At 44.6% G+C, this 23,973-nt stretch overlaps 1 protein-coding gene across 1 annotated transcript in view; it reads left to right on the forward strand.

Annotated features, from left to right (window-relative positions):
- RHBDD1 (rhomboid domain containing 1) overlaps positions 1-20,069 on the forward strand; it is a 124,330-nt gene extending 104,261 nt beyond the window's left edge. Inside the window, exon 7 of the mRNA XM_012749476.3 lies at positions 18,619-20,069. Coding sequence (XP_012604930.1) covers positions 18,619-18,713 — 95 coding nt within the window. The 3' untranslated portion in view covers positions 18,714-20,069. The remainder of the gene's footprint in view (positions 1-18,618) is intronic.
- The last annotated feature ends 3,904 nt before the right edge of the window (positions 20,070-23,973 follow it).

Raw genomic sequence — 23,973 nt, forward strand, 5'->3', positions numbered from 1 at the left:
AAAGCCACTAGCTCTTCTTTCCTTTTACTCAGCCATTCCATTTCTAACATAAAGTCTTTCCCATCTGAGCCCTCACTGGGTCACATAAGGTTGAATATGGTGCCAGAGTGATAAATGAGAATGAAGAGACACACTTTCTAGTAGGACCATGTAGAAAACTGTGGAACAGATGCCCTGAAGTGAGCTAGCTCGATTGTGGTAGTCATTTCACTACAAATATGTATATTTGTATGTGTACATGTGCACATACACACACACACACACACAGGAGAAATAATCATGTTGTGTACCTCAAACTTATACAATTGTATTTGTCGGTTAGGCCTCAATAATGCTGGGAGGGCTGGGAAGGCCCAAACTCAAGGACGATTTGTTTACCTTCCTCAGAAGGGGCATCTGGTGATTGAGTGGCCCCTCCTCCTAGAGCAAGCCACTTCCTGATTGTTGTCATTCTTTGTCATCTCCCCTCCGGGCCACTCAGAGGCCAGGCCAGTCCTACCCAGATTATAGAAAACCTTGTTAGTCCTCTTAATGAAAGGGAGTAGTTTGGTGCAGAACAAGGGAATCTGCTTCGATGCAAAGACAGTATTGTCCGGTGCAGGAAAATGCATTTATTTCTACATAAGGAAGGAGCCCTTGAAAATCTATTCAGCTTAGAATTTTCAACAATGATCTATACATAAACTCCTTAAGTATTGCCTTATATACTGTACTGACATATTAAAAGTTATAGTGATGCTTAGGAACCACATACTATTTAGAAAATAGTTGGAGATGATACACAAAAGCAAGCTTTCATCGTCCCTGATACAAAGCAAGAACTAGATTTGCAGGAGTGATCTGACGGGCCCTGGTGTTCTGCGTTCTGTGTCTAGGTCCAAGCAACAGAGAAAACACAATGGACGGTCATACTGGTGGTTCCAGGTGAAAATAGTCAGGCTTCCTGTCCCCACAAGCATAGCAGTATGGTCACAAGTGCTGATTGATGTTTGTGGATTGGAGCAAGGATTCACTCCCCCATGTCTTTGTGACCAGGGACACTGAGAGGTGTGACAGCACAGGCTCCTCCCCCTTCAAGGCCAGCCTGAATTGAGCACCCAGGCAGGGCCCCCGGGGCAGCCCAGGTGCAGAGCTACTCTCCATTGTCACCAGGGTCCTCTCCATTGTCACCAGGGTCCTCAGGCTGTCACCTTGTCTATATCCTCTTGACGATCTTGGAGATGCCCACCCCCCTGGAGACACCATTAGACAAAGAGAGAAATGAGGATGCCTGGTCTTTGCCTTCCTAAGTCCCCAAAGCAAGACTTCCTCTTCAGTTATGTTGACGTGCAGCAGCATCAAAGGAGCAGCGTCCCTCACAGCAACCTCTTGTTGGAAATGACCTAGATGTGTGGGCCTTGCCCGTACCGCCCCACCTCAAGACTCACCCCTGCCCTTTCCTCTCCTGTGACCATCCCGTCTGCTCCATGTGGGACACTCACCGCCACGCACTGATGCGGACGGCGCTGGGTCGAGTCGAGTACCGCCTCTGTCTTACGCTTCTCTAGAACCCTCCAGCTGGGAGGGAGAGAAAGGACACCCGTCTAAATCCATATCTCAGGAGCTACGATCTCATTGTGAGGAGAGGGCAGGAGGGAGGGTGAGAAGTTCCTCCCCAGTGCCTAGGTGTGGCTTCTAAACGCTGCACGCACACAGGACGGTGACTGGAGCCTGTGGGGTAGGCGTCTGGAGTGAGGACTTCCGGGCCCTGGGACACGAGGGCAGCCACAAGTTTCAATGACCATGATCCCGTTCTTGCGATTCCCCCCCACACACACATTTCATGGTGTTTCATGTATAAAACCAGGGCTTCGTTTATTTTGACCCCCCTCCCATCTGAATAACCATCATCTTTTCTAAGAAGCCCCAAACAAACAGGGCGATGGTGGGGAGAGGCCTCATTTTTGGCAATCTCTCCAGGCGGAGATGAGGCTGGCCTCACAGACCGACCTCAGAAACAAGCCACCGTCTCCGGACGCCTCTGTCTGTGTGGAAAAGGGCCTTTGTGGCCATTTGGTTCTGTGCCTTTGTTTTCGAAATGAGGAACTTGAGGCCCAGAGAGGTCAAGGACCGTCACTGGCACTTGAGTCCCTGGTTTCCTAGTTGGGACTTTTTGTCTCCCCTCCCAGGGTGCCCCTCCCTCTTGTTTAGCATTTTATATAGTCCTGCCTTCCCGACTGCCGCCTCCCCCTTTTCTGTAAACATTAATATGAAGTGTATTTGCTTTGCTTTTCAGCCCTGTCCGCCCCCTGTGTGTCTAAAATAGCCGACTGGAATTCACGGGAATGTTATGTCTTCAGATGTTTATAATCAGAAAGGATCCCTTATGGTTTTTCCTAATAAAACGACTTGGATGTCGGTATTTTGTGTTGGAAAGGCAGGCCAAGTTCACAATGCAGCAATTACAATGCAGTGCATTATGTGTAATTTGTAGCCTGCCCCAGGAGCGAGGGTGAACCGTGAAACTCTGTCCTGGCCCCACGGCATAATTAGCCAGGATCAAATGCTGCATGGAGGGGAATAACAATAGTTGTCATCTGAGGTAAATAAAAGTAAGGGAAAGTTCTGATAAAAGCAGAACACCCCCAAATTATATCAAGAGCAGCCCCTATATCAGGCTGCAAATATGTCAAGAGCCCTCGCTGCTAATTGAAGAAACCATTTGAGGTTTAGCAGCTCATAAATTCGCACTGGGAATTGCCCTATTGTTCTGAGGTTCTCAGTCTTGTCTTTGAAATTTAACAGTTGTACTTTTATATTGCATTCTTCCAGTAGTACCACTGTAAACATGAAGAGTTTGCATTTTAACATAAATTTGAACAATGTGGTTTTAAAAAGAGTTTGCCACATCAAAGAGAGGCTGTTTGGGCATGTTTTATAAATTCTTTTCTCTATAGTATTTAAAGCTACAAATGACTCTTAAGTTTTGTTCCATTTAGGTCAGTCATGTTGGTATGGTGTCCTCGCTGGAGCTTTTACTGCCCTTATTTTTTCTACCCTGAGATAATTATCTGAAAACAGGTCTAGGCCTTTTGCCAAGTCGGTTGCCCTTAATCTACTGTCTTCAGATCCATAGAAACAAATTGTGGAACACTGTTATTCTTGGTCCAAACAGCAACAAATTTTGTAGCTTTTCATGGTCAGCTTTCTTTTTTTTCTTTTTTTTTAAATTCAAATATTCACTGCATCAATTTGCAAACTCTTCTTTCTTCATGTACCAATTATACTTAAACCCTCATAGCCTCCCATTGAAAAAAAAAAAAACCACTAATTTTTTTGCTGAGCCACTAGTTAGAGTGAAGAAAGATTGGGAGGCAAAAGGAGCGATGTGAGTACTGGTTTCTGAAGCAACGTGGTGGTGGAGTATAAAGGACTCTGGGTTTGCATCTGAGCCCTTGAGCCTCAGTCTTTGCACGGTAAAATGAAGGCGGTACTTCGTGTTGTATACCTCCCTCCCTTCCTTCCATTTCTACATTCGTTCATTTATTCATTCATCCCTGGGGATAGAAGCTGAACACAAACTCTCACTGTTCTTGCCCCCAGGGAGCTCACAACCTAATGAGGATGCATTATTGAAATAATCAGATTCACAAATAATCTCTAACTATGCCATCATAGGCTTTGAAGAAAGGGGGTCCTGTGAGAGTTTACGGCAAAAGGACCCTTCTTGGGGGTGATGTGGGACACAGTCACTTTCCTGGGGAGCCACAGGAGATAAAGTGGAGGAGAGGCAGCGGGGGGACGGGTGGGGGGTGGTGCTGAGGGAGGGGTGTCATGGGGCTAGAGAGGTGTGGGCGGCCACGCCCCACAGGGCATACTGATTTTGGGGTTAGTTCTAAGATAAAAAGAATCTTTTAGAGGGTTTTAGGTACAGGGTAAAGTTGATGAGACACATGTTTTTGAAATGCTCCCAACTACTATGTGGGGAATGGCTGGTGGGACGACCAGAGCAAGTGTGGGGAAATTGTTCAGGCAGGCACTGGTCTAGGCTCACGACAGAGCTGGCTCAAGCAGAGTGGACAAATTCAGGGTACATTAAGGTTAAAATGACAGGTTTTGGTGATGGATTGAATTTGGGGTCAGGATTTGAGGAAGAGGAGGGTGTCAAGGATGACTCTAGTATCTTGGCATGTGACTAACTGGATGGATGGTGGGGACATTCCAGAGATGGGGCAGCCTGGAAAGGGGACGGTTGCTGTAACAAGAGGCGTCACTTACCATAACCTCATTGCTTTGGGCCAGGAGCTCACATCTTTTAATTTGTTTGGTCCTCAGAACACACCTGTGAGGTCGATTTCTGCATTACAACAGCGAGAAAATTGAGGGTCAGTGAGTAGAGTAACTTGTCCAGGGACATAGAATATGGGGTAGAGCCAGTATTTAAATTCAGCCCGATCTGGTCCAAAACCCATTCCATTCCCTTCTGCTGTTCTCCACCAGAGCCAGGTAGCAGAAGGGCAGCTTCGTAAAACACTGATATCAATGCAGATTTGGCAAGCGAAGTTTGGTTTAAGAAGAATGAAGCGACTACAAGAGAAAACAAGGAAGCCATGTGATATGAACAGAATGCTAAGAGATGTGAGGTCTGATTCTTCCCCACTTAGCTCTTAGGAAAACCATTTAATCTCTCTGGGCTCCAGTTTCCCATCTTGGAAATGAGCAGTAGGTAGGATGCCACCATCCCCAGGGCTCCCCTCTGCTCCAGAAGCCATGATTTGTAGATGCTCTGGGTCCACCTCTCCCAGAATCTCCTTTCCACACTTGATCAAGTCTTTAGAGCTTCTTTCTTAAAACATAGATAGTCCTTTTACTACTAGCTTTTTGTCTGGCCAAAGCACACATTTACATGTTTCCAGAGAAATTCAGAGAGCAACATATTTTTCCTCCTTTATCTAAATCTTCAGTTATCCAAGGTGAACCTAATTCTAGATTCCTAACTTGGAATTTAAAGTTTTAAAAAAGTTAGTTCTAGAGTTTCCTTTTCATTCATGAAATAAGTTTTATTTTACTAGACCTTATTAACAGACACGTAGGAATAACTCATATTTATTGTTGAATCTCTTTCCATACTATAGACCATTTTCAAATAGTTTCTGAGCTTAATTCTAGTTCAGCTTGAAGCACTTAGAGGCAAGCTATTTCAAGGGTGTAAAAAAACCAGTCTGAGAAAAAAACCAGGAAGGGTCTTCCTGAGGCTGGGAGGGCTTGTCTGTAAGAGACGTTATGTTTCGGTCACAGGGTAGCTAGCCTCTTGCCGCTGTAGATTAAGACACACGCACATGTAAGCACACACATACGTGCGCACACGTGAACTCTCTCTCTATCTCTCTCTGATGGGGTGCAAGGTCAGGATTTAGGACAGGGAGGTTGAGTTAAACCTAAAAGAACACACAAAAAGTAGTAATTAGGCTCAGGGTTAGGTTAATACCATCAAACATGCAAACAAGCATGGTTTTTTAAATGATTGTCATACTTGTGGGATAGTTTATCACATTGTGGAAGTTGACTTCCCAGCCATCACAATTCTAGGCTGCCTCTGACCCACATGGGAATTTCTCAACTCTTGAGTTGCAAAGAGCAAGGCTCTTGCTTGTTTGTGTATTTCTCCAGATGGCTTCTCCCTGCCACTTATCTCATGGAGCTTATCCACTCTGGAAGGATAAATGGTCGTGTCGCCCTCACCTTCCAAGTTATCTAGGCCTCTGTGAAGGAGCCTGCCCTGGTTTCCTAAACCACGAGCTGCTACCACTCAAAATACACAGACAACATGATAAGTGTGTCATTCGTCTTCCACTTACTTTCAGCCTCCTTCCTTCCTCCCTGTATTTTCTTGTTTTGCTTTGTTTTGTTTTGCCCAGCAAGCACGTATCTGGCCATAGGCCTCCTGTTGCTTCACTTTCTTGCAGTGGGGTCACCCTGGAAGGTTTTCCCATGATGCCCTCTGCCCTGCCCCTGCTGACTTGGGCACCTTCAATACTAGCCTTGACTCACTCTAATTGCAGGTTTTTCTCAGAGTGGTTTGTCTTCCTCCAATTCTATCTGCAAGAGAGGGATGCCAAGTGGCTTTCAGCTTGAATATGGGCTCTGAACCACCATTTCCTTCTAGGCCACTAAGAATCTCAGGGACGCTTTCCTGGGTCAGGAATTATTTTTATAATTATGCATTGGTATCAGTATCTCTGGACATGTAGTTATGCCCTAATCAGACTTATAGCATTTGAAAAGTAAAGAGAATATGAATTTGTAAAGCCTTTAAGACAGCATTTAGCATGGATGGATGTAATACATCTCATATCTCAGCCTCTTTTTAGCCGCTGAATGTTCTCTAATGCTGCGGTGTTTAACCCCCAGGCCGTGGACTGATAATGTCCGTGGCCTGTTAGGAACAGGGTTGCACAGCAGGAGGTGAGTGAGCGAAGCTGCATCTGTATTTACAGCCACTCCCCATCACTCGCATCACTGCCTGAGCTCCACCTCCTGTCAGATTGGTGGTGGCATTAGATTCTCATAGGAGCACGAACACTATAAAGTGTACACGTGAGGGATCTAGGTTGCACGGTCCTTGTGAGAATCTGCTGCCTGATGATCTGAGGTGGAGCCGAGGTGGTGATGCTAGCGCTGGGGGCAGCTGCAAATACAGATTGCCATTAGCAGAGAGGTTTGACTGCACGATAAATGTAATGCGCTTGTATTATTCCCCCCACCCCCGGCCATGGAAAAACTGTCTTCCATGAAACCAGTCTCTGATGCCAAGGAGGTTGGGGCTGCTGCTGTAAAATGTCCAGAACCCCAAAGTGCAGGCAAGCTTCATGCATTTCATAGAGGACACAAACAAACAGACTGAATTGTGTTCCAAAGGCTGTGGGTTTGTAGCCTCGCTTCACCTGTTCTCTGTGTCTCTGGATTTGAGAGATGTTCAGGGGCTGAGGCTATAAACTGAGATTGCTGTACCTTGAGGTCCCCTGCAGCAGTTGTCCCATGTGGCCAGGACTTGGCCACTTGGGGGTGGTTGCTCTCAGTGGAAGTTGCCAACTCTTTGTCCCTTTCTTTCTCCTTGTTCCTATTATACTAATAGATTTATTGGGATGATGTTTACTTGTCCTTTTTTTTTTTTTCATGTGCAAAGGTTAAAAGGTGTTTTAAGAAGATTGAGGTTTCTGAGGGAAATATCGGCTAATTTCAAATGGTCTTTGATTTCAAAAGTCAATGAAAATATCCCCTTGATCCTTTGCTTAAAGCAGGCGTCCTCAAACTACAACCCTTGGGCCACATGCAGGCCACCTAGCACATTTATCCGGCCCTCCGGGTGTTTTTGCTGCCACTGCCTGTCCTGCTTAGCAGCCAACTCATCCTGGGCCCACAGTGCACACTCTCCAACGGTCTGAGGGACAGTGAACTGGCCCCCTGTTTAAAAAGTTTGAGGACCCCTGGCTTAAAGAGCTGGGCCAAATTAGGCCAAAACTCTGGTTTGAAACTCACGTGGAAGGGAGCGAGAAAAAAATAAAACAAGTCTAAATGTCATCAGAAGTGCTTCTTGATACCTTTATCTGAACAGGGGAATTGAGAGTCTGGGCAAAAACTATGGCTTTGGGGATCTTGTCATTTGTAACTGGAGGACCTGCTCTCTGCACGTGGTCTGTGCAACTGGCATCGTGAATCTGGGAGGGAGGGAGCTGCTGTCCCAGGCAGGAATCACCACTGAGGACATCGCCGTACCCACCAGAAAGCACATCTGCTCACCCTCGGATCGCTGGGGCCCAGCAGCTGCAGCAGCCGGAACCTGCTGAACTGTCACTTGCCGAGCTGCCAGCTTCACAGACGCTGTCTTAGTCGGTGTGGGCCGCCGCAACAAAACGCTGCCATAGACTGGGTGTCTTAAACAACAGAAATTTATTCCTCACAGCTCTGGAGGCTGGCAGTGCCAGGTGCTAGTGTGATCGAGTTCTGGTAGTGTCCCTCTTCCTGGACTACAGATGGCTGCCTTCTCGCCATGTCCTCACGTGGCAGAGAGAGCAAGCTCCAAGCTCTGGTCTCTTCATCTTCTTATAAGGGCACCAATCTCATTATGGCGGCTCCACCCTCATGACCTCATCTACACCTGATTACTTTGCAAAAGCCCTACCTCCAAATACCATCAAAATGGGGATTAGGACCTCACCATATAGGTTTAGGGGGAACACAAGCATTCAGTCCATGGCAGATGCCCTTATGGTGTCTCTGGGCTGGGCAGACCAGGCAGGACCGCAGCAGCAAACTTCCTGTGGTCATAGGCTAAGGACTTAGAAATGTTCTCCCAGAAGGAACCGCTGGTGCTGGAGGCCTTTGCAGCTTTCTTGGACTTACAGAGTACTCTGTTCGCAAGTCCTGGTCGTGCACATTAGCCCAGGGCCAGGCCAGAGAAACCCTCAAGTCAAATCAAGTTCTAAGTGTTCTTAGACTATCCACGCTCTGGACCAGGGCATCAGACACAGTCAGGAGAGCTGGCTGGTCCTTCTCTGTCTCACTTCCCCCTTCTGACGCTCTGCTGGGGTGGCACAAAGAGAAGGATTGGGCGTGAGTATAAGCGGGGGTTTGAGTGAGCTGTGAATCAGTAAACAGAACCATTCTAGTGAGGCTTAAAATAAATCATTTTTAGTATTATTGCATCCAGGATTGATTATCTTATTAGCACAGATTGTATCTGTTTATCTCTCCTAATTTGGAGTTAGGGTGGTGAGGAGGCTCCGGATCATTCCTGTAACGCACTCAGTGACACGAGGCAGTGTGCACAATAGCAGAGTAATTGTGGAATTTGGAACTGGTTATAATATCTACATTCATATCCATATCTGCATCTCTCCCTCTCCCGATGCCCTGTCAGTCTCATCTGCTCTGGAAGAATTCTGATATGACATAGAAACTGCTAGATGCTGGCAAATAATCCCTGGGTTTCAGGCCATCTAGACAATAAACGGCTCCATAATATTCAGTGCAGCAGCTTCTGTAGAGCCCATCTGTTTCAAAATAACCCTAATTCTGCTTACGATGCGGAATGCTTTGTTGATTGGAATTTGTCCTAGTTTTCTTCAGCAGATTCAGTGTCACAGGCCTCTGGTTCCACCTGCTGGCAAATGTAAATACTGGGATGAAACCCAGGGTGCATATTTGCCGCTGAAAGAAAATCTGAGCTGTAGCTCTGCGGTTCTCAAAGGCTAATGTACAGCGCAATTACCTGGGAGCTCACTGAAAATACAGTGGCCTGGACCCCATGACAAGCCGCCTATTCAGTAACTATTTCTTAAACAACCCTCCTGGTGATTCACACACTTCACACCAATGTTAGAAAACTGCTTCACCTGGAATTCAGAGACCCAGAACCCAGTGAAGGTTAGGGATGATTCTCCCCCACTGTATCCTGCCCATCCCCAAACGGGGTGACAAAGTGACAAAGCCTGCTTGAGATGCCCGCCTTCACCTCTTCCAGTTTATCCAGGTAACCCTTAGTGGTAGAGGTCAAAGCTATATTTTCTTGCAACTCATTAAAAAAATGGAGAATCCTGGCTAAACCACTACTTAATGAAGTGTTCAAGGTTAACATCACCAGTGACAAGTCATGTTGATGACACGTACCCTTGATATGTGAGGAAAAGAGCACTTCTCCACCAAAGGGTATTCTCCACCAAAACCCATAACGCCAATCAAATCACGAGGATAAACATCAGACAAACCAAGTGGAGAGACATTCTACAGGACATCTGGCCAGTACTGTTCAAGACTGTCAAGGTTATGGGAGATAAGAAAGGACCACAGACCAAAAGAGACTAAGGAGACATAATAACCACAGGTACTGGTCTCCTGGATTGGATCCTATAACAGAAAAAGGAAATTATCAGAAAAACTGGTGAAATTCAAATGAAGTCTGGAATTTAGCTTATAGTAACCTATCAATGTTAGTTTCTTAGTTTTGACAAATGTACCATGATAATGTAAGATGTTAACATTAAGGGAATTGGATTTTCTTTATTATCCTTGCAACTTTTATGTAAATGTAAAATTAGCCCAAAATAAAACATTTTATTAAAAATAATTTAGATCTTGGGGTGGGTAGTGGCATTGAATGAGACCACGTGAGTTGGAGACATTGCTAAGGAGCACAGCATGGCCGTTCTCTGCTCGGCCGCCGGAAGTCACGGGCAGGCCACATCCGCCAGAGCAGCTGCCCAGGCCGCTGGCAGCACACGAAGCAGGTCGCTGGTGTGGCACCCCTGCACTCTCCCATCTGCAGACCAGCCGCCCCTGATGTCTCGCTGGGAACTAGGCAGTCATGGGCTCTTGAACCTCTACATGGAAGTGGCGGTTGTCCAGCCTCCTTGGGGTACAGGCAAGGAGTCTGAGGTCCAGGGAGGAGAAGTGACTTGTACAAAATCCTGGTGGAGCCAGGATGTGGGCACATCTTGTGGAGTGAATACTCTTTCCACAGCATTTGGCAGTGATTTAGCATATCATCTGGTGCTCCTTAAACTGCATCTTCCTGGGCTCCAACCACCACTTACTGGGTAAGAATCTCGGGCAGTGGGATCCAGTAATCTGCATTTTTAACAAGCTTTCCATTTTTACGCGCAGTCCAGATTGAGAAGCACTGCAGCAAACTGGGCAACTGCCCAGTTCATAGTAACTGCATGACTGGCTGTGCCCAGACCTCTTGCAGTTGAGCTGTGGGAGAGCTGGGACCCCAGCTCTGATGCCCCCCTTCACTGGCCTCTTGGTTGCTGTTTGATGGAGGCTGCTGTGCTTGGGGGCAGAGCTGCTAAGAGCCAGAAAAGGGAGAATTCAGCCCCAGCCATTCTTTTAAGATGAATGTCATAGCAGGTGGCAAATAGGGCCAGGACCCACTGTATTTCGGGAGGAGGCAATATTTTTTATACTTTGAGCTCAGTTATTATAGTTTAAACACTCTCTCCCTCACTACCCTTTTTCTTATATATAATAAAATTAAAAGTTACTCAAAGACAACCTCAGGATCAAGAAGAGGAGGTTGGGAATGAGACTCATCAAGGCTCTGGGGCCGCTAGGAGTTCCTTCCTTCCAGTCCTTCCCCATCGTGCCCCACCTTGACATCTTCGGGAAAGCCAGGCTATGACAGACATCATCTCCTCCACCTTGAGACAAAGGGCAGAAGAGAATAAGGGCCCAGGCACCTGAGAAGTCTGGATCAGGCAGCAGTTTGGACCTGGGGAATCCTTTAAGGCCCGAAGGTCCCTGTAGCATTTTCTAGACTCCTGTATATTTGTCTTTGGTCACAATTCCCTGCCCCCCACAAATGACTTCCTTTTTCTCCCTTCAGTTTTCTTTTCTCTATTGTCAAATATGTTCTCAAATCTGTGCCGCAAGACAGGACATGTGTCCAGTTTCTCTCTGTCGTCCTGGCCGGGCACTAAGGGCACTCATGTACTAGGCAGTGAGAACGCAGAAGCGAGAGACCCAGCCTCTGTCCTCAAGGAGCCCGTGTCTAGTTTTCCAAGAGTTTTCATACATTTATCCAGTGAATGGCTCTAGCTGATTTTGCCTTGAAAAAGAAAATATCCAAACTGTATGAGCAGGAAAGGATTTTCTTGGAGATAGTCAGCCTCTCTTTAGCCCCCAGAGTCAGCTGACGCGATTGGATAAACTCAGGCACCTCCATATAGCTTACCAGAGGCATTCTGGTTTAGATCCAGGAAAATGTGAAACACTCTAAAGCATCACTAAAAGTATATAAAAAGTCTTTGAAAATCATTCTCATTAAAATCCCTCTCGATAAAGTCGTAAGGTGGTGACAAAATTGTGATAGGATTTAAAGACAGATGGATTTAAAACAATAGAAAAGTCTTTTTGTGTAAAAATCTATACCCATTTGTTCAGAAAAAAAAAGTTTCAAGTTATAGTGATTCCTAATGAGAGATGGACTCTATTCCTAAGCTGCTGCTTCCTTCCTTAGTAGAAAGAGCAGAGAGAACTATTTCTACAAGAAGTTATAAACTCTTTTGTGTTAAAAAAAAAAAAATACTTGGTAGTTAGCTAGCAAGGCTGACTTTTGTAGCTGGGCCTATCTATTGCTAACCCTTACTCCTTGTCAAGACTAGGATCTTGTCAGATCCTAATTCTTGATACATTTGGTTATCCAAAATAAAATCTTAATATTTGCAGTGAGCTTTATTTAAGGCAGAAGGTAAATGATTTCTGCTGTGTTTGAAACAGACAAGTGTCTCCAAGTCACAATTAAAGCCATAATATTCTTCAGTTGACAGGTCCTGGTGCAGGATGGGGGTGAAGGAAGGTCACTAACTCCCCTCGGGTCTGAAGCAGAGCAGAAAGGGATCTGGGCTGGGGTCTGGACCCAGCCACTTACCGTGTGGCCTTGGCAACTTACTGAAAGCCTTTAAGCCTCAATTCCTCATTTTTAAAAAAGACAAGGAAATTCTACTCAGAGGGAAAAGTAGGATAAAAACCACATATAACAATATGGATGAATCTCACAAACATAATGTAAAATGAAGCCACTCAGGGAGACTGCATATCGCACAGATCCATTTGTGGACAAAAATAGGGAAAACTGTTCTACACTGTTAGAAGTCAGGATAGAGGAGGTTACTCTTGGGTACTGGGGTAGTGACTGAGGGGACCCCTGAGGGCTTATGAGTGCAGGAAATATTCTAGATGTTGACCTGGATGTGGGCCTCAGATGCTCACCATAAAAATTAATCAACTTATGCACTTCAAGGGGGAGGAGGGAGTATGGTAAATAGGAGAGCGTGTGGCACTTGTCTCAAAAACGTTCTTTGTCTCCCTTTGACCTTTTCTTGAGGGGGACGAAATTCTATAGGTCAGACCATATGTTGTCTATATTGCAAAAAACACTGGCCCTGACACTGTGGACTCCTTATGTCAGCTCACTCATATTGCTAACTGGATTATAGCCTATCGATTTTAAGTCAGTTGTGTCCATTAAGTGTCTCCAAAGTTAACCAACAGGAGGGGGAGAAAAAAAAACGTAACAGGTAATATAGGGTTTGAGTTGATCTCCATTTCAAAGCTTCTCACTTTGAGAATCCAAATATTGTTTCAGAATTAGGAAATCCCCACTGTTGCTGACTTGATTGGTTGACGAGACAGAAATGTGAATGTTTTCTCCCTCGAGTTACATCTAAATGTTAACCATAATGACCCTTGTATTAGTATGAAAGTTATACAGTTTTAGGTGAATTTTTAAAACTATTTTTAAAGAGATAGATAAATAATATTACAATTAGTGGCTCAAAAAGAAAAGTGGTTACTATCCTTAACCAACTCCCTTTTTCAAAGAATGTCTTGCTAAAGTTAGACCTGGAGTTTCTTCTAGGCCTTTTTGATTTTTGTCAGTAAATGACTTAGCAACCATCCTTTCAGGAAGCATTTTAGAAGCTTTGCAATTCATGGAATTCTAATAAAGTAACATTCCTGAGAGACAGAACGTGGGTGCCATGCTGCTGCCCACATCTGACATTTGAAATCCCAGAGAACGCTGGTGATTTGTTTAGGCAGGGGTCCTCAAGCTTTTTAAACAGGGGGCCAATTCACTGTCCCTCAGACCGTTGGAGAGTGCGGCGCAAATTCCACACATGCGCACTGTGGGTCTGGGACGAATCCGCTGCTAAGCAGGACAGGCAGCGGTGGTGGCAGAAACACCCTGCAGGGATAAATGTCCTTGGCGGGCTGCATGTGACCGGCGAGCCGTAGTCTGAGGACCCCTGGTAGAGGTTTCCTGGTTAAAAAAAAAAGAAAAAAAATGATTGCCTCTTTAGCTCCCTAATTTAAGGGAGAAATTTTATGCTATCCCGTGACTTCACTTTAGTATAATTTCACTGAATGGCACAGCGTGCTCATCAGATCACGGGCAGGATCTGTGCATACTACCAAATCAAACATCGCTATTTACACGGATCTCGGACAGAAGGGCAAATGGCCATCGACTCACGGTGCTCTTTTTAGCAATTCTTATCTGATAAAATTGCTTCTCTCCCCTTAGATGTAAAATGCAGAGGTTACTGCATTACATTATACCAAAGGGTGGAGAACTGAAAAATTTTCCATCAAGAACCACAAATCAATAAATCTTACAATCATACCATTGGTGCTATGATAGAGCTAAACCATATTAAGCTGGGCGGTGTTCCTGAGGCTCTCTGAAGCATGCTCACTGTTTCTTTGGGTAAAATTGAGGGCTGACCATGTCCATTTACAGGAACACAGAGGCAAGGCTCATAAATAGTATTCTGTACCAAGTTCTTTGGAGTAGTACTGTCTCACCCCAGGCCTGTAAGTGTTCAATGCATAATTTAACTAAGTGGATAAAAGAAGGTCTTTGCTGGGCACTCCAGCTTTTTCAGTTACCCAAAGGCTCCTTGGTGTTAGGAAAATGTACTGTTCAATGAAGGTTACTAATTACCTGTTTTATATCTATTTCTTAGACGGCAAATATTTAGTAACCAACAAATGCACACTTTGTATAAAGCACTACTAACTGGTCTACACACAGAATTGGGCTCTGTCTTTTGAGAAGTCACTGGTTCCGTCAGTGTATTTTATTGTACCTCTTATGCAGAGTTAATGATACGAACAAGTAGACATTGAACACATGATTCTTGATGTTAGAGATTAAGTATTATAATATCCAGTGCACATCGGTAATTTACCGCACACATGGCACTCAGCTAAGCATTTTATATACATCATCTCTTCTGATCCTCAACAGCCCAGCAAAGGAGCTACTCTTACAGTCTTACAGATAAAGAAACTAACAAAAAGGAAGGTAACCTACTTGCTAAAGGATGTGTAGCTAAAAAGTGGAGGAGTTGAGATTTACTCTTAGGTCCTCAAACCCTAGAGTCACAGAAGGGACCCTGGTGAGCCCCTTGTTCAGCACTTTCCCCCACAAGGGAGGCTCTGAACCAGCCAGAGCCTGCTGAAATGAACAGTCTCATCTAGGATGTCTCCACTGGTCCAGGTAGAGCTGAGAAGCCATCTCCTGATTCCTACCAACACTTTTTCCATTATACCCCTGGGGACATCTCCCACCACCCCGCCAGGCTTGTTCAGATCCTCGTCTGTGTGCTAAACAAATGTGAGTACATACGGGACACGTGAGGATGAGACCCCGTGAGAAATGCCTGCAGGGGATTCAGGAGATTACAGAGTAGACCACGTGATGCAAGTGGGAAATACAGAAATAGGTTAACAAATAAATGTAAACAAAGGCCCGGAATTGGAAGGCAGAGTTTAGCTGAGACTGAGTGGGCAGCCAGGAGGCCCCCTGCCCTGTGTGGCACTGACCCAAAATATACACAGCAGACAGCACGAGAGAGCAGCCACCTGACATCACATCTGTGATTCTCTTTGAAATATCAAGATAAATGTATATGTAACTTTCCCCAAAAATGAAATGAAGCAAGTTAGCCGTTCTTCAGACAGTAGGGTGGCTTTGATGTTAGAATTACTGAGTTTGGAGGTTTTAAAACACCTATAAGATCAGGCATGATCACAGTGGGAATTACTGTGGCTATGGTTGTTGTATTGTTATACACTAGGCCCTCTTGGCGTTTCTAGAAAGCCGAACAACTCTGGTAGCCAGTGGAATTTAAGGAGACCCATGTCAGAGCTTCAGAGTCACATCTTGGATAACAGGAGAGTCCTGCTGAGTTGAGGCCTCAGACTGGGCCTTACTGTTTTTCAGTTTTCACATAGCAGTGAGCTCGCCATGTGTCCAGAAAGAAAAGGGACACCTTGGGTTTTGGTGGGAAGGTAGGGTGAGAGGAGTCAGGCTTAACACATTCGGCGTGTGACAAGGGAGGGCAGTGTAGGGCAGTGGGAAGAGACAAGCTGTAGGTTCAAGTTTCAACCCCCTTCACATTAGCTTAGTAACCTTCTATGTGTTCCTAACACTCCCTGGGCCTCAGTTTCCTCATCTGTGAAACTGATTTGATTAGATTGGGAGTAAAAGCTAAGTGATTTAAATAGGACACCTTGAAAGGGCTCTGTACGTGAAAGAGTAATTATTGTTCCTTTCTCAATGTGACTTTTCTGCTTCAACATGTGGCATTTCTTCTGTTGGCTCGGCCCTGGTTCTCCGCGAGTGCCCTGCAGATGGGTCCAGAAAGTGCGCTTGCTGCTGGCCGTTCACACCGAGAGCCAGACCTCGGGAACCCTCACCGTCTGCTGCTTCTGATCCTGCAGGCGTGCCCTTCCTGGAAACATTAAGCCTCCAGGCCTTTCCTTTTACAGGAAAGCTAAAGAAAACAGCAGAGGACACTGCGAATCCCTTCGGGAGTCTGTGCACTCCTTCAGCCTCCTTGGGTTTGCGCCCTGTGGCCCGGCGCCAAGGAGCCACGTCGAGCTGGCTCTTGACCCTGCCCACGGCCAGTCCCCACGGGTCCCTGCCCATCTGCAGTGGCTGTCAGCTCCTGGCCTCCTGGCCTGCGCTCACAAGTGCAATTAAGAATCTTCTTTTTTTTTTTTTTTTTAAGAATCTTCTTTTTAAAAGCAACTTGTTAAAGGCAAAGTAGGATTTGGATCTCATCATACGAAACAATTTTAAGCAATAAACGGGTGGTGCTTTGATTCATGAATTTGTCATTTTAAAGCATTTACCATTCTGAACAAAGAAAAATTCCTTTACAAATAAATACATGTCGCAAAAACCGTATCCAGTGAAACTTTAAATCTTACAGTATTCATAAAATTTTTATGGTGAAAGTCTTATAAGCCTATAATATGTTTGAATATCCTCTTTAATGAAAGTTAATAAGTGGACTTCTGTTTCTCTATATCAGAAGGCCTTGAAGTAGAGGTTTACCCGGCAGAATTGGGGGTGGGGGGTGGGTAGGCCTGTCCGGTTCATTTTTGAAGCACCAGTTATGAGTAAACATTGGAGTTCCCATCACAGCAGGGAAGCAAAAACATAAAGAGGGGTTGCCTTTTGACTACCTTTTAACATTTCTCTTTGTCTGACAACTGAAATTCCAGTAGCAGACTGAATAGACTGACTCTTAGTTTCCCACTGCTTTCTCCAGCGTCTTTTTATTGTAGTCCGAACACCCATCATGTCAGTAGACACATAAATGAAAGCATCTTTGAAATGGTACCGCTCTTAGAGAATGAGCAAGAGGCATCCGCTGCTCCCTTGCTTTCCTTCCTGGCTTGAACCCGCCTTGCACCCTCCAACCCTTCCCAGCTGGGCCAGTGACACCTGAACACCTGGCCCCCTGAGTCACTCGTGTCAGAACCAGTGTTGGGTGCCGTCGTCTGGCTGTAACGTATCCCTTTGGAAGTCACGAGCGATGCGGTTGAGTTAGGTCCGTGCGTTCATTGAGCAGTTACTGTGTGCTCAGGCCTGTGTCAGGCACTGGGAGCAGGGAGAAGTGTCAGAGATGTCCCCTGCCACTTCAGAGCTTTTGTTCCCAGTAGGAGAGAGAAGAAGAGGTGTGCCCAGATGGCTACGCTCTCTGGCAGGATGTGGTGACTACTGAAAGAGGACAACCAACCAGACGGTGCTAAAAGCTAAAGAAATTGAATTGGGAGGCCGTCCTTTTATTGGGGGTGGCCAGGCATTAGAAGAGTAAGACTTTTGTTGATGCAGGTGATGGGGCAGGGCCTTTAAGGGCAAATTAACAGGGTTGGCAGTGCCATGGAAGTGAGAAGATACAGACTTCTTGGTCCACGTGCTTAAAAGTGAACGTGCTACTTACCCATATCAAACCAGTGATGCTTCTGGTGCGGAATATTGAAATTCTTTCATTAGATTTCGGTGGCTGGTTCCTTGAGATCAAGGACTATATATTTTTCTTCCTTTATTACTCCCCACAATGCCTGGGAGAATGTTTTTATGTAGTAGTTGAAATGCTTGTATCATCACAAACTATATTTTTGATCTGTTTGCAGCCCCGAGAAACCCTTTTCAGTAGCTATTTATACAGTCCTTCATATGACCTTTAAATATTAGGCCTGTGTTTTTGTCTGCCTTCCAGATATTGATCAGTGTGACAGCTCCACTCCAGCTCTAGGGTCCGTCTGCCCCCGGGTGCCTGTGTGTCCCCGTCGGGCGCAGTTCTGGCCGTCTGGAGCAGGGCAGGAGGCGACAGGTCGGAGGGAGGAAAGGGGGGACCCAAGGGCTGGTCGGGAGAAGCCAACCAGCACAGTTGGTGGGGAAGTTAGTAGAGGTGGTGACAAGTTATATCTGGGCACAAAACCAAAACAAAACAGTAAGCCCTTGAGACATTATGTAAGTTTAAATGATGCAAACTATGGAACATGGTAGAAAGAAAAAATGAAAGTGGGAGGATTGTCAAGAAGCTTCAAAATAAGGCAAATTAGGTTCATGGACTGAACCACTTAAAGTATGTACTTGATGTTGAAATTTAGTATTGACAGCTGCAGTTGAAATGTTTGTTGTATTTCTGTTTTGTGTTAAAATAAAGATGACATCAAAGCCACGGTTTCATTCCCTTGGAACCCTCAGAGAAAGTGCCTTGTACATGTCAGAAGGATGGACGGACAGTGTTTGATTTGTCCTTTTGTTCTTCCCTGCAGGAAATACCAGAAACAGCCCACCGCCTTACGGGTTTCGTCTCTCTCCAGAAGAAGAGATGAGGAGACAGCGGCTTCACAGATTCGATGGCCAGTGAGGTGGCACCGGGGCCGGGGAAGACATGGTCTAGTCATGTAATTATTGCCCTTTCGGTTCATTCCCCGGGCACCTAGTTGGTTTCAAACAAAAGCGGAGTGCACCGTTACCGCCCCAGACGGCTGCCATCTGCCTTGAACTCCGTCCTGTGTCCCCGTGAGTGTAGATTCACAAGCCGGACGACGGCTCGTTCTGGGAGCGGCCCCTTCTCCTGGCCTCCTCCTCTCTCACACGCAGGCCACTTCCTCAACCCAGGGACAGGTTTCCACACTCCGTCCTCTCACTGCTGACTCGGCGCTGCCTCTGCTTTGTTTGACTTTTGAAGACTGTGACCTTCACCGGGAGGTTTTAGTTCACCGGTCGGGAAGCCCAGTCCCCCGCTCTGCCTGGAGTGCCTCGTGTTTGACTTGGCAGCAGGTGAGGACCGTCCCCTCGTCCTACTGGCAGGTTGCCCTGGTGGCTGTCCAGGAACGGGGAGTGGCTGGCCTGGCGGGATGCTGCTCTGTCCCTCCTCACCCAGCGGCCTCAGCTGCTCAGGCCCCCGCGTCCGCGTGGCGTTTTCAGTGCGTCTCTTCGCTCTCGTACTGCCCCGCCTTTATATTTTAATATTAATAGAATGTTTTACTGAAAAAAGTGTAAGAAAGGTCGGGAAGACACCTACACACTCCATTAGATATCAGGTGGCCCCGGCAGTTTAGGTTGATAGCCGCCTCTCCAGTGGCAATATGTGCCCCCAGGAGATGGGACTTGTCATTTAACTCAACAGCAAAGTAGCCACAGGTGCCACCTACAGAGTAGAGCAAAGGCGTCCAGTGGCTCAGTCACCAGAAAGTTTTCTTACAGAAAGTATTTTTTTTTTTCTTCATAAAAGTGCCTCTTAATTGGCCACCGTAGCAGCCACCTTTCCTGGCCAAGTGTTCAAAACATGCTCTGGGTCCTGCAATGTTACAATCCGCATATTGTCTGTCCAGGTCATTTAAGGTGTTTCCTGGTGCTTGTGTCTCATGAATAAAAGGACAAAGTCAAAACATGACTGATATTGTCACAGAGATATTTATTTTTAAAGAGATTTAGAAACAGAAAAAAATCTTCCTTTTTAAAAATTATCTACCATTTATATATCATTTTCTGATAATGAAAGCAATAGATATACCTTCTGTATGCATAAAGCAAACTTCTGGAAGGAAGTACACCCAGATGTTAACAGAGGTTATCTTTGGGGTTAGAGTACCTGAGATTTTGCTTTCTGCTTTGTGATTTTTGTATTGCTGTCTTTGAAAAATGTATGTGTGTCTGTGCATTACTTTGGCAATCAGAAAAACTTACTATAATAAACTGTGCCTATAGTTCCAACTAATTGGGAGACTGAGGAGAGAAAATTGCTTGAGCTCAGGGATTTGAGGCTAGCCTAGACAACATAGCAAGACCCCATATCTTAAAAAAAGAAAAGTACTACGTGTCCATTGCTATAATTCATGATATAAACAGAAATATAAATAATTACATACACAATTTTAAAATCGCCTATATTCCCACCTCTTGGAGGTACCCAGGGTTCACATTTTGGGGCTATTGCCTTCTCAATTTTCTTTGTATACATTGACAAATTTGAAGCATACTGACTATGCAGTTTTGTACCCAGTTCCTAATCTGAATTTACCTGGAAGAAACCTTGACACTTGTACATAAATGAGCTAAAGAAACCACTGGAGTCCTAGGAGCACTTTGACCTGGCTGGCACAATGATACCTAAGCTCTTTGGTTAAGCTCTTTGGTTTCTACTTGATGTAAAACCACAACTTGTTTATAATATAAAGTGTACTTCTGAGTCTGGTACCTTTAAACATGTTTGAATTAAAATATTCAAGCTAAATGTCCCTCCTCTCCCACACATGCTATATAAATGTGAATCCCATTACCCCAAGTAGAAGTAGCTTCTTTCTTACATGCCATCTGATCTTTTTATGGCATCTGGTACTTCTGTTATAACACTTACGTCTTGCCCTTATTATTATTTGTGTACAACTACACAAAGATGTGCCTTCTACACAGGAGGCTCTGTCATGAGGCCTGTGTCTTATGTATCTTTCCACTCTTTCCCCATCACCCACTTCCACCAGCAGTTGTGGTAGGGGCTCATTAAATGTTAGTTTCCCACCAAAGTGTTTTTAAGTTTGCGTTAAAAGTCTAATCACTGAGTATGGGAATACTTTATGTTTTATATTGCTTGAGTCCATTAGTGGTACATCCTTGCTCTACTTGACTTGTCAGACACGAAGACACTGGCATTACATTTTGGATGGTATAACGTAATGTAATGTGCACACCTTCTTTATTTATGGAGTGGAACACCACTAAACTTTCAGTGATGTGGGGGAAAGGTCATTTTAGTTATAAATATAAACCAGTTATTTTAGCACAACAGTAAAGACATTCTGGAAATAATTATAATTATTTTAAGTTAATAAATAGGCTTGCCTGTAACAATTGCTTATTGCTTATTGTTTTCAATGTCCGTTTTTTTTTTTCTCTACAATATGGAATCCCCAAAGTTATGCCAACAAACTAGAATTAGGTTGAGAAAGACAAACAAAAGCAAGTGAGCAAGTGTATGAGACTAATTATCCCTGATAGAGAATAAGCACTTACAGCTGATTTTTGAATTTGGTTTCTCCGTTGAACAGTACCTTCCTGTCTGTTAAGTACCCAATCCCCACAGTTTGGTGTGATCAGTCAGCTTAGGGGACCTCTTTATTCAGAATCTTTTCTGTTTTGAAGAGAAGGGAGGGGTTAAAATTGCTTCCCCTTATGACTTTGAATGTGTTGCCTGTGATTCCAAAGTTGTACAGAATTGCTCAAAGCGCCTCAATCCTCTAAAGATTGCGGGCTGGTGAAGCTCAAGCTAAGCTGTAAATAGCCAGTTTTAGTGGAATCGGGGCCAGTCTACATATTTGGCACATGTCCTGGGGAGTGAGTAAGCTAAAAGGACGAGAGGCCTCACCAAAGTGGACTGCGAGATGGGGCGGGGCGGGCGGGTGGCAGACCTGGTGTCTGTCTTCCCAGTCTTTGTTTTTCTTGAGAGATTCAGTATTTAATGCAGAATTGTATTCAGTTTGTCACAGAAAAATGAAACTATTATTTTTTCCTTTCCCTTCCCATGTATCATTGCAGTCATTTCCTAATTTTCTTTTCTCTCTTTTTTCTTTTTTTTTTTTTTTTTTTGGCCTCTAGTAATTCATTTTAAAATCACAGACTCTCAGCTTAAAAGGACCTTAAAACCTTTCAATTCATTGCTCTGCTCAATACTAAAAATACCTCTTCACACAGTTCCACATGACTCTGCCAGGTTTAGTCTTCCAAAATCCACTTTCATGGTGCCACTCATCATCTCAAATACCTTTTATTGTCTCTCTGTTGCCAGAGGATGAAGGTCAAAGTCATTAGCCTCAACAGTGGGGCTCCAACCAGCCTTTGGCCCTCATCCCCATTTATCCATAACAGAGTCTGCTAATGGGCCTCACTGCCCAGGCTGTGAGTGTTCCTGACCCTGTGACAGTTTGTGCTGTACTTTTACATGGAGCACCCTTTTCCTCTCTCTGGGCTCAGCCAGGTCCTCCCCATCCTGCCCCCTGGCTGAAGCCGTTACCAGACAGCACGGCCCAGGGTGACCCCTCCCCACCAGATCTACAAGTTTCCATGTGCTGCTTGGGAGTGCTGGTTGTCCTGCAATGAGAGAATGAACAACTTGCCTTCAGATTGTAAGCTTCGTGAAGGCAGGGACCCTAACTGTGTTTCTCTCTCTCTCCTTGGGCAGTGCTTCGTCTGGAATGTAGAAACCAATAAATACTTGTGGACTGAAACAGAGAGAAGCTCATTTATAATACCATCACCAAAGTTGCACATAAATACATGTGCCTGTTCCTTATGTTTTGTTTTTCTTGAATCACATCAAGGAAAGAATAATTTGAAGGAATGCATTTGCTGGTAGATGCAAAGACTTTGGGGCCCTTTCTAATTCTTCATGAGATGACATGCTAACTGATCAGAGGACAGGGAGACATCAACAAACCTTACTTGTCAGTCTGAAGACACGTCCCACTTTATTGAATGCTATGACCTGGTACACAAAACTCAAGATTCTCCAGCACAAGCTGAGAAGTATCACGCAGGAGTCTCTCTGAATAGCACTAAACCTGGCCATTGTTCTTTTTACAGGTGTGTGTTTGATATGTCTAGGCTAACATTTTTTTTCTTCTGTAATATTTAGGGGCAGAGAGAGAATGATCTTAACATCTTGGTCAGATGGCAGAGATGAACTGACAAATTTGGATGAACTGACAGATTTGGATATATGATTTATACTTTATCAGGCAAAACTGAAACATCACTAAGAGAAATCATTAAATTTGGTGGTAATACATATTGCTTGGGAAGAGAGTAGTGTAATAAAATCAATAGTATTAGGTTATTAAGTATGTAATGTCCAATATCCTTAAGTATAAGTTTGACAGTCAATATCACTGACATTTCACTTTGACACTTCTTGTTTTATTTTTATTGTGAAGGTACATCTACAGTCTGTCAAATGAATATTTTGGCTTGTGATGATCTTTCACATTTTTTAGAGCAATTTTTATGAAACCATGAATAAGTCGAAATTTTGTTATTTTTGAATATGAGTTCCATGGTGGAACCAATGCAGCACAAACAGCCAGAAATTTCAACGAAGTGTTTGGGAAGGATGTGGCTAATGAACGCACACACAGTACACCAATGGTTTGAGAAGTTTTGTTCTGGTGATTTTAATCTTGGAAAATGAGCCATGTGGGCGACCTACAACCAAAGTGGATAATGATGAGCTGAAAACTAGTGGAAGTGAATCCATCTCAACCTACCTGTGAATTAGCAGCAAGGTTTGGTGTTACTATTCCAACAATATTGGATCATTTGAAAGAAATCATCAAGTAAGCAAGCTGGATAGATGGGTTCTTCATGAATTAAACAAGCGTCAGAAGAGAAATCATCTCGAAGCTAGCCTTTCTTTGCTGTCACAACACAAAGATGAACCATTTCTACACTGTATCGTGATGACAAATGGATTCTTTTTGACAATCGCAGGTGTTCAGCACGATGGCTGAATAAAGATGAAGTGCCAAAACACAGTCCAAAACTGAATATTTACCAAAAAGAAAAAGCTACTGGTGTGTGTTTATTGGCCCAGTGCTGTTATTCTCCACTATAGCTTCATAAAACCTCCTCAA

The sequence above is a fragment of the Microcebus murinus genome, chromosome 8 (genome assembly GCF_040939455.1).
Source record: "Microcebus murinus isolate Inina chromosome 8, M.murinus_Inina_mat1.0, whole genome shotgun sequence".
Taxonomy (NCBI): domain Eukaryota; kingdom Metazoa; phylum Chordata; class Mammalia; order Primates; family Cheirogaleidae; genus Microcebus; species Microcebus murinus.